Source organism: Rhea americana, unplaced genomic scaffold (genome assembly GCF_003343005.1).
Source record: "Rhea americana isolate MKP2758 unplaced genomic scaffold, rheAme1 scaffold_1, whole genome shotgun sequence".
NCBI lineage: Eukaryota > Metazoa > Chordata > Aves > Rheiformes > Rheidae > Rhea > Rhea americana.
The window spans coordinates 3,257,548-3,272,136 of NW_028185038.1; the positions used below are offsets into that span (position 1 = coordinate 3,257,548).

The window sequence follows — 14,589 nt, forward strand, 5'->3', positions numbered from 1 at the left end:
ATACACTCTCCCAGATTAATTCTGCTGTTTTGTCAAATTTATCCTCATTCATTTTTCAAGGAGAATGCTCAGTACCTTGTAGGTAAATGGTGTATGCAGACACACACCTTTTTAAGTTGTCTGCCTTACTAACTTGCAGAAGCTACAAGGGCAGGGAGTTGCAGAAATGTAACTGAGAACAGAGCTTTTTCCACTGTGTTTGCTCTTGTGATATAGGGTATGAAGACTGTAAAAAATAAGCACATCTAAAATACCCTTTGATGTAGTATGGAATGTGTTTGAGGAAAACAATAAAAAAGGTTTTCAACTCTATATAGCACTTCATAAATATGCATTTATTTCCTCATCTTTCATCACCTTTACAGTTTTAGCCAGTGTCTCAGTGTTAATATTTGTCAGAAGCATACAACTGAACTTTGCATACTTTTATTCTATAGTTTTGAAGTTAAAAACAAATTTATGGGCCTTTCTACATGAAACTGAGTTAGAAAATAAGGTAACTAATTCCTTGTAATGAATTACAGACTTACATAAGATTTCAGACTTACATTTCTATCCTATCCCATGTATTRCATTTACATATTTGACTAATTTATTTACATTTTTCAAACACTGTAGTCATAAATCTGCTTATATGGTACATTATTATTTTAATTTTTATTACAGAAATTCTTCAACACATATTTGAGATACTGTAACTTTAATATTTCACATCAGTGCTAGGAAATTACTGTCTGGATTCACTAGTGATGTGTCATGATGCCTCCTTCATAAGAAAATATATTTTATAAAGGAATTTTATAATACTCAGWATCTTGAATTTTGACAAAATAAGTGCATGGGATGTAATAATGATAAAGTTATATCCTTCTCTCTGTAATATTTTGTTTGGAATAACATTTTACCTGAGATGTAGAATTGTTAAAGATTTTTTTTTAATAAAATGAAATGATTTTATGTAAATTTTTAAGTATTGAAAATTCTGAAATTTTACATAAATATTGGCCTTCTAGTTACTGAAAACTATTTCTATTTGTATAGATATATAAATATCATTTATATACCTATATCATTTTCCAGAGAATTCTATATATATATATAAAATAATAAACATTGTTATTAAATTAGGAAACATCCCACTATCCTTAAAAAGCAATGTGCTCAAGTACAAYAGTCAACTTCTGACACAGACACAGTAGTAAATGTGACCTCTGTTGGTAACATGGTAATACTTTCTTCCAAGGGAAGTAAGAGGTACCTGTTGAATTTGGAAGACATGGCAGTCAACGTAAGTGGACCCGGTGAAGGAAACTTTATGTATCTAGTCTCATAAATGTTATGCAGAAGCATCTGACACAGCAGACGACTCTGGGTCAACTTCTTATGTTACATGTAACTACCTAAATAACATCTTAATAAAAAAAAATYACAGTAAATCCTTACAATATTATACATTTAATGGTGTGTGTCTTCTCTCTAGTCACAATAATATGCATTTCTATTAACCAATGATTGAACATACTAAGTTTAACTAAAGCAAATGGTCATAAATTTCTGGTTTGTTTTATTCTGTTACTGGTAGACACTCCCGTTAGGCACAATATGACATTCTGTGTAAACATAAAGATAAAACTTGATACATTAGACCATAAATTGAAGTTACAGAAAAGAGTATACTGACATTTAAGAAACATAGAGCAACTACACACTGTAGGCACAAGTGCAATAATCTAGGAGGCCTGAACTTCTACACACTGGAACTAACGACTCCAGCTGACTTCAGCAGAACAGAAACGCATCCTAGTCACCCAACCCTCCTGCTTCGGAATTAAGTTGGTATTTTCCAGTCTACTAATGATTTTATATCATTTGAAAATACAGATCTCATATAATTATATGTTGGTAAAAATGTATTCTATTTACCCTGAAACACCTAAGTAACTTATTAAAAATTTGGTGTCAAGAACTTCGGCCCCTAAAACAAGTAATGTAACTAACATATCTAGAAAGCCTTCTTTTTTTAAAAAAAAAAATGTAGATACATATTTTTAAGGACCTGAAAATAATCTTCCAAGAACACATCATAAGAGAAGATCTCTTGAAGATCTTTTATTTCCCAATCTTAAAAGTGCACTGTACTTTTGGTGCAACATTGTGCAACTCTAGAATTGAACTGAAGAATAACAGTTCTGAGTATATTGTCTATAGCAACTCTCACCCTTAATAACCTATATTTAGGGTAGGCACAAATTAATATGAGTTTATTTACATCCAATAGAGCAACATCAGAATCCATATCTGAAAAGATTTCCTGAAAATAAATAGTGCACTTAAATTATATAAGTTTTAAGAAATTATTCAGAATCCCATGATTATTGAAGAACTACTAATTTCACTCTGTAAAGTCACAGAGATTTTTATTCTACTAATGACACAAGTGATCTGGGTATATAGTTACTGTTACTGTTATTAGGAACTATCTTCTTGTTTCCTCTGAATAATAAGAGAAAAAGCTATTAAACAAATTATTAAAATAAGCTTAGGATAGGTGTATTAATCTTCCTTTTCTAAAATGCTAGAAATGGAGAATAAGGCAACAACTGAGATCAAAACGCATTCTGCTTTGTAAACCAAGCTTCTTAATGTAAGTGTCTTAAAAGTGAGCTTTCATACTGAAAAATTGTAAAGCCTTTAAGAAAAGGTTTTAATTATTTTTACAAGACCTCATCTTTTATTTCATTCAATATTAAAAACCCTCTCCAAAATATATATAAAGGGATTTATTTTAGCATTAGAGATGAATCTTAAACTTTTAGTAACTTCTTTGTGTRGCAAAAAAGCTTCTGAGGCATCTTTCTTATACTTCAGAAGTATTCTAACTTCATTCCATAGAAAAAGAAAAGATATCATGAGAATATAAATGTCTTCCGAGACATAACCAGATCTCAAAATACAGGCCTTGCCGTCTCAACTGGTCTTCAGGACTGAAAAAATCTTTTCTTCCACTCAAATAATTCTTATCACTGGCCAATACTGACTGATAAAGTTATTACAGATGACAACAAAATAATCATATAATCATTCTGTAAGAAATTTTAAGTCTCAAGCACATATAACAACTGTTAGACAGAAATTACAGACTGCAATTCTCTTAATTACAGAACGTGAAAAAAGAAGAAATTATGTAGTAGACAACTGACCTCTTTCTTTACGTTGAGCAAGAAAGTTCAMTTTTAAAGTTCATTCAATATTTGAATCCTGCTGTGTCCATTTCTTTGGTATTCTGTTCTCATTTTGTAAATTTTAACACAATTTTAATGCTCATCTTAATTCAAATGAAAGAAGAATGAACCAAAAGCGCAACCAGAATAACTGATGCTGTAATACTGCAGAACACGTTGGTCTTAACAATTTCTGGTTCTTTATATTCATTTCTTGTAATGATTGGGGGCATCCGCAAATGCAAACTTTAGTCTGTAGGCCTCTGCCAGGAGTACACTAATCTCTTCGTTTCCCCAGTGCATTGTGGGCAAATTCTGTAAAAATATCAGCAATTCCTGGAGAGAAAAAAACAACAAAAAGTATTTATTTTTCAAATATCAGTGTAACATCAAAGTAATACACCATAAGCAATCACTCAGGTAGTACCTTAGTATCCCAAAGAGATCTGAGATCCCATTAAGTTAAGTGATTTTCCTATAACTTTTACAGAAGAACTTTAAGTTCAGAAAYCACCTATTAATTGTACCGGAACTACAGGTATTTTCTAGTGCCCAGAAAAAWTTAAAAAGTGTGTGAATTCACTTGTTTGGTACACATTAGGAGTGAAAGAAAGCTATACTGCCCAAATGAGAAGCAGATGCATTCTATTTATCTGCATTTTGCCCTTGTGCGATTACTCCCCTAYAGGCGCCGCTCATCACGGATGGATAGTCCTTCTCTCTACAGTAGTCAGACACACAAGTCCTCATATGTAAGGCGCACAAACACATCACAGAACTACACACATATCAGACTTTTCAAAGGAAAATAGTGTTACTACATTTTATAACTAGCAATTGAGATACCCATGAGAACTGAGTCATGCAGAACTATGCCAGAAATTTAATTCTGAGCTCTGTAAGTCGAATTCATCATTTTAACGCAGGACCACTCTTCTAGCTTTGTCATATAATTGACTTCCCTTCCCAACCATGGTCTTCAAGTTTCCACATACCTATTGTTTTATGTGTAGTTCTTTTAAAATTTCACACATATCTTGTGTGTTTAAGATCTTTAACCCAATTTCAGTTTGTAAAATCTGTAACTCAGATTACTTCAATATTCCTATGCCAATTATGAACATGAGATATATCAAGCCTACATCTCTTCTTTAAGAAGCTGCAAAATACTCACTTTATTTTTAATTCCTTWTATGTTCCTATAACCTCTTTATTGCATGGATGATAAGCAGAGAGCTACAGATAAATAAAGTTGCTAACTACATTGCATGTCAATATCAAAATCTAGTATTAAGTAACCCAGATGAGACCACTGCATGAATGAGAGTGTTACATTTTTTTTCTCTAATTAGTCTTTTCACATGCAAACATGAAGATCTGATTTTCTGGTGCTGCTACTTCCTAGGTATGCCATGTAAATAGTGCACAGCAAATAACCATTAGTTGTTAGCACTTCAAATTAGTTCAATTTATTTCAATATTAATTATGTAGCAATATAGATTAAATTTCATCACTAAAGCAATTGCAGATGATAWTTTGAACTTTAAAAAGGAGCTAAAATATGAACTCTTGCTTTCATAGGGCATACCTTCTATTGTAGCAATATGGTATCAGCAAATATACAAAATGCCCTAATTATCAGAACTTGAGGACTTTATAGATCTGTGTTCAACTGTGATGCACAGGACCAAGTCCCACTGATTCCACTTTAAAAGATCCTTCAAAAGGTTTGCTTGAAAAATGTTTACTTCCTATCCCACCACTAAATGATCAAAAGGACATTATTACTACCTTCTTTTGKTTTAGTTTATCCAAAATACTGTTGTCCTCCAGAGTAGGAGTTATACAATTGGATACATGTTCAAAGTCATGATCATTCACTAAGTCTGAGACTTTTCCAGTGACAAAATTTTCCCAGTCACTTCAGATACTTTCATCTTCCCTGATATTCTCTGGAGGAGTCTCTGACTTGATGAAAAGATAAGCTGTGCTTTTCTATTTATACATAAAAAAATATAAACTAAACTATGAATTCAGACAGTTGCAGTCAGTTCCCATCTCAATTCCCAGTCTTGGTTTCCCTCTCTTCAGGTTTCTTGTCCCAAAACATTTTCTTCCAGATCAATTTTTCCTCCCTCATGTATTAGGTTTAGGTAAAATTTGTTTCCAAGCTGCCTAAGCCCAGGGACAGAGGGTGTGAGGTAATGACATGAGGATAGAGACAGAGGTAATGAAGAGCTCACAGGAACAGGCCCTGTGTGCTCAGTTCTGATGCCTGGAGCAAAATCCACCATGATTTGCAGCAGCACAAAGCGTCCAATCCTCCTCTGTAGGGTAACATTGCCAATTTTGAAGGAGTCTTGAAAGATCATCTACTAGAAATTCTCTTCTGAGTTCATGCAACTGACAATGTAATAAAACTTGTAATTGAACAAATTTGGGAAGTTTAATTTTTATTACCCCCAAAGCACCCTCAAACGTTCCACAAAAGCCACCTTAACCCAAATATCAACTTCATGCTTCAAACTTTCCAAAGAAAAGATCACCTAGAGATTGCTTGTCTCATGTTTTTAACTGTTTTGGCAAAAGCTTTCCTTAAAAAAAAATTAAGCTCTGGTAGAACAGCAAAAGGGAACTTTTTGGATCAGTATCATCATAGCAAACTGAGTATGGAATTTTATGAAGGGATTTGTAAGATAATCTTAGAAATATATGCGATTGTTAAGCTTGCTTGTACATTTTAGGTGGTCTATCTTTGWAGAAAAAAATGCAAGATTTGTGACCATATGGATATATACTTTTGTATATTTTTGGATGAACACTCACACGTTTGTTAAGATTTATTCTAAATAACAGAAATGAATAAGCAGGAATCTAATTAAAAACACATCTATTATCATGCTATAAATCAGAATCCTGTGGTATCGCATGTAACTACACAAGCTCTTCTTATTCTTAAGGACCTCATTTTCCTTATCTTGTCTCTGGTCCCCCCATTTGCACTTATTTTGGTGGAAGACAGCTGTAGGAGTGCGTAACGGGGATTCTGTGATTTCAGGAAACAGTGAACAATAGAGAGGAACGTGGATTTTTTTTTTTGTATGTGTGAGATGCAATTATTTTGGCTTCATCTATTTCATGATAATACTATATTGAACCTTGTAAGATGAAGCAAGAAATGACAGAAGTTAAACAGTACCATATATTTAATCATAAATAATAATTAGCAATGCAACAGTTAGCATCAAAATATCTCTAGTACTTGAGACAACATATTTTTAAAGAAGTGTTAAACTGCCAAATTCCCTTCCCCCCTTTTTTCATTTCTATTTGCTTATTTGGCAGATATGCTGATAATTGTAATTAATAAATTAGCAGTGTGGAATAGGAAGGTCGTGTAAAGGGACAATACGACAATATAGCTACCTCTATCAGTGTGCTGTTTTTTTGTTTTTGTTTTTTTTTCCAAATGAAGTAATGTGCTATCAGTTCTGCAATACAGTAGCTAGATTCAGTTAGTACTAGAGTAGTTCTGTGAAATTAGCAGTTTTAATGTTTTCAGTGCCTTGACTTTTCTTGGCCAGACTTTTGGTGCAAACTGGTACAGCTGATTTTTACCACTTGAATAGCATTTGTTTTCCTTTTGGGCTCCTGTTCAAATAAATGTAGACCTAACCAGTGCTCTAGCCACTGGAGGACTGTGAGCTTTCTACCAGATCTCAGCATTCGTACCTTGTAGAACATCACCTTATCAGATGTTGCAACAAACACCTGCTGGTATAAATGGTACTGTTCATCTGCTCAACAGCTACTGAATTTCAGCTTAACCATTTCAGAATGAGATTACAGTGCAAGAGTCTGCTTTGGTCACACACTTGTCCATTATGCTAACTTGTTTCTATGGCAACTGTACATGTTTTTGAAGCTGGAAAATGTTGCTACAGACTCCTGAAACACAGAAAATTCTTGTATAAATGATTTYTGCTTATACATTCAGTTTTGAAGGCAGGGTGATATACTGGTTATTTCTATCAGAAAATGATTACCATACTATAGCTTAATCTCTTAAAACCTTCTACATAGTCACTTTTACAAACATCTAACTGCTCAAAAGATGAAACTATTATAGCCAGTCATCCAAATTTATTCTGTTGTATTTACCATTTCAAAGCACTGAAGGTGCATTATCTTACAAATCAACAGACCGCATTTTCTAAAATAAATTAACAGTTTTGCATGTTTTGTTTTGAAATGACCTATGAAGAACTAGACAAAATACATGATTTTCCTTCTAGGACACAAAGTGCAATAGAGGAAGAAATTAAGTGTTCCATGCTTAAGGCTACAAAACTGGAACAATCAGACGTTTCTTTTGGTGGTGTATGAAAAACATTACCTCACAGAAGTTCATCTTTTATATTTACAACTATATGAAATTTAACAAGCAGCTCAAATAGAAAATAGAATTTTTCTTAAGCATTAACTTAATACTTCCATGATTATTTCCAAACTTATTCATAGTTTTCATCTGGCAGAGTAGTAGAGTAGAACTCATCAAGTGTCCAATTCTGTTCTCATTGAAATGGGCATTTTGCCCACTGTTACCAAGGGAAAAGGTCGATGCCTTAACTGCTCAACAAAGTAAGATTGGTACTGACTAGCAAATATGCATTATATATCCAACTGAAGTAACAGACCAGCACCAAGACGCATCGCTTGAGTGATTTAGTAAAGATGAAGCTTATCTTCCTGTGATCTATTACTCTACAGAGCTTCAAAACTGGTTCAAAGAAAAATAAATCTTACAGCTTGATTAGCATAAAAAGTAGAACTGGAAAAAAACCTTCCTAAACAAAATTTTGGTTTTTTTAAACTGTTGAACACAGAAACAAAACAAAAATAATCCCCAAATATAAGTCTTGATTGGAAGAAACATAACAAACATACACTAATGCATATTTATAAGAGCACAGGACAAGTCAGTCTAAAACTGTTCAATTTAGCATTTCATATTTAGGAATGAGCATAGGTGCCTAAATGAAGAGCGACTGAGTATTGATTTATTTTTGATTATTATTGCTCTTTTTTCACCAAAAAGTAGAAACCACTAGAATCCATGTGTAAATAAGGTATCCTTGCTAACTGATTTAGTTCATTTTCCTATCCACATACAGAATTAAAATATATGAGGTTATCTTTGAAGTATGATGAATCATGAACTTGAACTAAGAAAACATTCATTGACGATAAACTGTTTAATATATTTTAGAACAAGAATAGCTTAAAAAGCAGTATTTTAAAAATGTTCCTGCAAGATTAATATTTTCTGCTTAATTTAAATGATAATGTGATGTTACCTGGCTCGAGAATCTGTCAAATACTTCCTAGTTTCACTGAAATTATTCACCAAACACCAAGGCTAAAAAAAAAAGTATCCTGATGTTCTTTATACACTTAATACAGTTAGCGCAAATCATATTGCTTATTTTAGCAGTCTGATTGAGTCTATTTTTCATAAGAAAAATCTGATAAAAACATACTTGATAAGCATTTTTTTAAATGAGAACAATTCCACTGTTCTGCTCATACACCTGTTCCTATCGATCCTTACTTGTAGAGCCCATTATGTTGCAGAAATTCAGCACTTTGGAAACATTACCTCTTAAAGGGGCAATGTTTAAATAAAGCCAGTAYGGGCCTAAAACACAAGAAACTAGCCTATCTTCATAGGAGACTATGTCTGAAAAAATGACAGACCTATTACTTTATTTCACAGTTTGAAAATAAAATATTTAAAAGAATAAACACTTGYATGTGGACTTTAAGTATCTATTAAATAACAACAGTGGCCATTCTTTTCAAAGCACTTCAAATCATAGAACTGGGACGGCCACCTGACGTGATGGTTCTCCACCTGCATCTGGCTGCTGACCTGCTCCCATACTTAGGCTCTGCTGTGCGGCTGGCCCTGATGAATTATATGGGTCTCTGATAATGGGCTGAGCTCTGCAGTCCWTCTGGGGCCACTCAGAAAAGTGGCCTTGGGMTTTCTCTCAGAAAAGAYGCTTATGCCCTCTTWTCCCATCCTTTCTCTACTTCCCCCACAGAGAAAGGGATCGAGCTCTTATCTTCTGTGTTTGGGGATCATAGAATCAAAATAATCTGAGGATTTAGTTTTATACATTGTAGCATGAAATTGGCTTTTAAAAAAATAATAACCTCTAGCTTTCACCATCTATCATTTTAAGACATTTCATAATATTGTATGTTAAAAAGATTTTAAAATAAATTAAATCTCCCTTTGTTGTTACCAAAATTTAGTCATAATTCTTTGGTGATATATAGTTTAAAAAAGTCAGTATTTACATCTGTGAAATGATACAGGACAACCAATATCAACATAAAGCTTTTCAACTGTGCGACTTCAACATATTTGCTCTCCAGTGGTGTCTAGGAAATTATTCTTTAGTGAACTTAACTTTCACACGACTTGAGCTATTAGAATGACCATCTCTGATAACTTACACTCAGGTGAACTGGTGGCCTCAATAGCCCAAAATGTGAGCTAACTGACTGAGRTTCAGATGACTTGGGTCATCTGAAAGGTCTGAGATGGAGAACTGTAGCATGCACTCATCGGTAAGTGACACCTGCAGCTTCTGTTACGTTACATATGTAACGTTCACAAATAATAACGAACCACAAGAGTTCACTGAAAATACCAGTTGTAATATAGCTTTACAAATTCACAACAATAATTTTGATAATAATGCCATCTAGCCTTCACAGACAGCTTTTAAAATGTAAGGCATTTTGGAAAGTTGATCAGTATTCTTATTTCCCTCCTATATAAAATTAAAAACAGCTTGAATTATCATGCCCAAGGGCAGTCAGTAGATCATTAGCAGAGCTGTGGTTTCCTAAATCCCAGCCCAATGTTTGCTTATGCTTTGGCTGTATCTACAACAGATACACAGTAGTCTAAACTACAACCTTTGTATTTTGTGAATTGAGTATTCTAGTTTCATTGCACTCTTACTGTGCTAAACATCCATATTCATGTCCTGAACTAAGGTCTATCTGCATGAACTAGCCTGCCAGCACCACTTCAGTTCAATCTATATACAATATTGCTCTCTCATGATACACTACAAAAAAAGACCCACTTCCAATCTCACTTCCTCATGGCCATTTAGGCAGTGACAGGCTTCTTCCCTACTGGGGAAGAATTATAGATATCTGAAGTATATACAAGCAACAGTTAATTCTTGATCTGTGGAATAATATCAYTATATGTATAAAAAAATTACCTACAAATTAATATCTTTATTTCCATCTCTTTTTAAAATTCATAAGAAAAATAAGAGCACTTTCCAATCCAAGTGGTAAAAATCTTAACACAGTAAGGAATGAAATGACAATCTGATTCCTTCTCTGTGTCAATCTTGACTGTCCAGGTCTACTTTCAGACTTCACAAGTCTCCATGCCTAGAAGCAACATCTGGAGGAAAGAGACACCACCCATAGTAGAGGAGGATCAAGTTAGATTCCACTTAAGTAGAACATACACAGGTGTATAGGATGGGATGAATCCAGGTATGTTGAGGGAGTTAGGTGACCAATGTTATTGCAGGGCTGTTCTCGTTCGTCTTTAAAAGGTCAAGGCAATTTGCTGGGGGAAGTTCATGATGACAGGAAAAAGATAAATTTTATGCTTCTCCTTTATGCTTCTCCTCCAAAAGACAACTCCCACACAATAGCTTGTGCACTCCTTTCCCCAAAGGACCAAGCAACATAATTGCACCAGGCTCCTGAGTTCCGGACAAATGCTGCATGTTTGTATCATTCAGTTCAAAGGCAAGTGAGGAGTTGCCAGGGACTGGGCCCCATAAGAAGGAGATGRACATTTAGGTCCAATCTTCTAAGGGCTGAGGAGAAGGAGACATCTGCTATTCTGAGCCTAACAACTGCAGCTCCCAATAGAAAAGGTGGTAAACATAAATACAGAAAAAAATGTGCTGTATACAAGCTGTAAACTAACTGATTTCTTCTACTTACCACTGTGCCTCATGTCTACCTTCCATCTCCATGCCCCTTCCCCTAGAACAGTTTTCTCTTCTCTTCCCCTCTCCTAACACAGGATTTTCCAAAAAGATGTAGTGTTGGCAACTTATCCCATTAAGCCATACCTCAGCAAGAAACTAGGCATCTGAAATATCTTGGCAAACTGGATGCAATGAACAGATTCTCCCTCTACTAAGTTTCTAGCATGAACAAAATGTCATAATGTCCTATAGCAGTTAATATACATAAACCATTGCTTAACAGAGAAGTGCAGAGCATGTCAGTCTTCCCAGGTAAGGTTTGTTGTCGTGCTGCAGAACATGATGTTAATCAATAACAGGAAATGTCTAACATTGAATAAATTGCTATTTAATCATTTAGTCTATTTCAAGAAATAATAAAGTATGTTCCCTACTAAGTAAAAGGAAGCATTTTTTTTTATTGGGAGCAAATGGTGATTGAAGTTGATGTAGCAGTGTTGTTGAGTTGTGCTACAGACTAACTATATACCAAACTGATTACTTAGTATGTTACTACATATGGCAGAAAATAAAACAACTTAGGTATTTTAATATCCCTTTATCCTTATGTTCATATATACACTCCACAGTTCTGAAGTAATTCTCCATCACTTTTGAAATTCAACATTTCTATTACCAGACAAAATGCAATGTATTATACAACTTCATTCAGTATACTTCCACTATTTTATCTGCAATTGGCATAGTTCTCTCTATGGACCTGTAGCATATTTTATAAAATATGCTAAAGTATGCTAAAGCACTTCTTAGCAGCTATATAGTGAAATATATATACTTTAAAAATGTAATTTTTCTTAGGTAAGTATTCAAGAATTATCCTGATCTCCTTGTAATCAAGAGAAGATGGTAGTAGACTTGCTAAAAATACCAAGGTACAGAAGTAGGAAAAGTAAAAGTACAAGGTTTGTGTTTTAAGCAATATGGTAATAATACAAGATTTGAGAGTAATACTTCTAAGCAATGGCTGGTGTCAGATGTAATAATTTTACTTTTTTTTTTACATTTATTTATTTTTACATTTATTTTCTTGAAAAGATTTCATGCAAAATCCAATACCTTAAAGAAAATACCAGACTACTAGATAACGTATCTCAAAAAATAAGATATTTCCAAAGTCCTTACTCTTGGACTTCCCTGGTTTCCATTGAAATCAAATGGTCAACGTTGTTCTTTGTAATCTCCATATAGTTCAATGCCCATCATATTTTAATCAGTACAGTTTTGCATAATATTTGGCAATGATATTGGTTATGTGGTAATATCTATAGCTATTACACTATTTATCTTCTATCCCCATCCCTGACCCCATATGTCAATTCTGAAGGAACGTACACCAAGAACAACTACAGAATAAATAACAGATTGATATTTAATAACAAGTAAAAAGGTTATTCTAATGAGTAGAGCATATAAAGCACTCTGCTGTGATAATCAAAACAATTTGCTTTATATGTTTGAAAATTCAGTTCAAACTTTTTGTCTGTGTGAATTATTAACAAAGTTCAATTGGAGTTTTTTACAAAATGAAGAAAAATTCAGAACAGAATGTAAAGAACAGACTATAAAATCAATAACAGAATTGTGTTTGTATTTCTAGCTAATACAGAAATGACAATAAGGTTAAAATCAAGCTAGAACACACTGAGGAAATTAAGAGAGTTAGGCTTTTAGTGTCTAAAATGAGAACTAGTGTGTTAATTTTTATAAAAAAAAAAAGGTAGTCCTAAAATATAGCATTTTCCCACCAGAATAGTTAATCCTTCCTGCTGCTAGCTGCAATGTAATTATGGTCTGAATATTTCTGGTCTACAAGAACTCTGTTTTGTACTAGTAGGCAGAACCTGCAACCTTACAGGATTTTATGACTATGAACTTTGCATTATTATAGTTTAGGATTGCAAATAACAAAAGTTAACTTATTAAATAATCAAAGATTATATATAAGAAGGAATTTGTAACAGTTCTGTTTTGAGCAAGAGCTGCATCTGTTACATATTACACACACACGTAAGATATATAACAGAACACCACAAAATTTATGCTGGCAATTTGATTAAACTACTTCTTTATGAGAATTATTTGCATCTTCAAAAGTTGTGCTTGAACTTTTAGAACATACCATTTAGTTTTAAAGAGCTAATAAGTGCAATACTACTAAATTTAGAGAAACTATGGAGACAAGCTAAGGAAGAAACAAATTATTGCAGAAACATTACCAACTTGTCTTATTAAATAATAGCAAATAGAAAGAAACACACGCATATATACACACATTCAAACTTTTGAAATGCTATTATAATTTTACAGGGCATTACATAATGTAATGCCAGAGATAACCAGGACTGGACTTAATGATTCAAAAATTTTTTCCAACCATGTTAACCAATATATGGACAAAAGAAATACTTAATATAGGAATGATTTAATTCCCCATTTCCCTCATTTCCTTCTTTTTCACTTGCTTATATTTGAGATTATGAAGAGTAAAAGGAAAAGGTGGTATGGATGGCCAGGATCAAGTGGGGATCCCTGAAAGATAGTCCCTCCCCTTTAATCACCTTAATCAAACTGATCATTTAATCAAACTGATACTGATGATGAAGTATAGCCTCTGGGACTCTGCTCGGCTCATCCAACTCCTCCTCCTTCYGCCTACCACCAAAGCAGTGACAAATACATTGACTGGTAACAGGAAAGTCCAAATCTCAGCGCACATTGCAGAGCGTAACTGACCTTGTTTAGTTAGTTGCCTTAGAGCTGTTTCCTTTCTGCCCCTTGCTGTTGACGTGTAGCACACCAAGTAAGTAGAGCTCTAACTCTGCCATGAGCTCTCTTTTCTTTCTTGAGCAGCATTTTTCTTTTTTCAGTACACTCAGCAATATTTCCTAGGCTCTTGCCACTTCTTGTTTCTCCAGCTGTCCTAACTTACTACACAGAGTTGCATATAATGAGCTATATCTCTGGACCGCTGTGCATATTATTAATTACCTATGTCTTAGAGTCGGGGAAAACATTTCTTTCCTATTGGGCACAGCTARAGTTGAGAAAACTAAGATATAGGAATTTAATATTAAAGAGAGAGTAGAAGAAGGTAATTTATTGCAGTTTAAGAAACACTTGCTACAGATAAAGGTTAAGCAGCTTAACTGGAGCTGGATTCTCCTGCAGTAGAGCAGATCGTTTGTGTTGCTTCCTGAGTGTGGAAAACTATGTGACACAGGGTACGTGCAATGTTGGTAGTGCCAGCCGAGGTAACACCAAA

General features: G+C 33.9%; 1 protein-coding gene across 1 annotated transcript in view; it reads right to left on the bottom strand.

The window, feature by feature from the left end:
• Positions 1-312: 312 nt before the first annotated feature.
• Positions 313-14,589, bottom strand: part of TBC1D22A (TBC1 domain family member 22A) — a 193,118-nt gene continuing 178,841 nt past the window's right edge. The window contains exon 13 of the mRNA XM_085326332.1: positions 313-3,557. Within this exon, the coding sequence (XP_085182458.1) occupies positions 3,429-3,557 (129 nt within the window). The 3' untranslated portion in view covers positions 313-3,428. The remainder of the gene's footprint in view (positions 3,558-14,589) is intronic.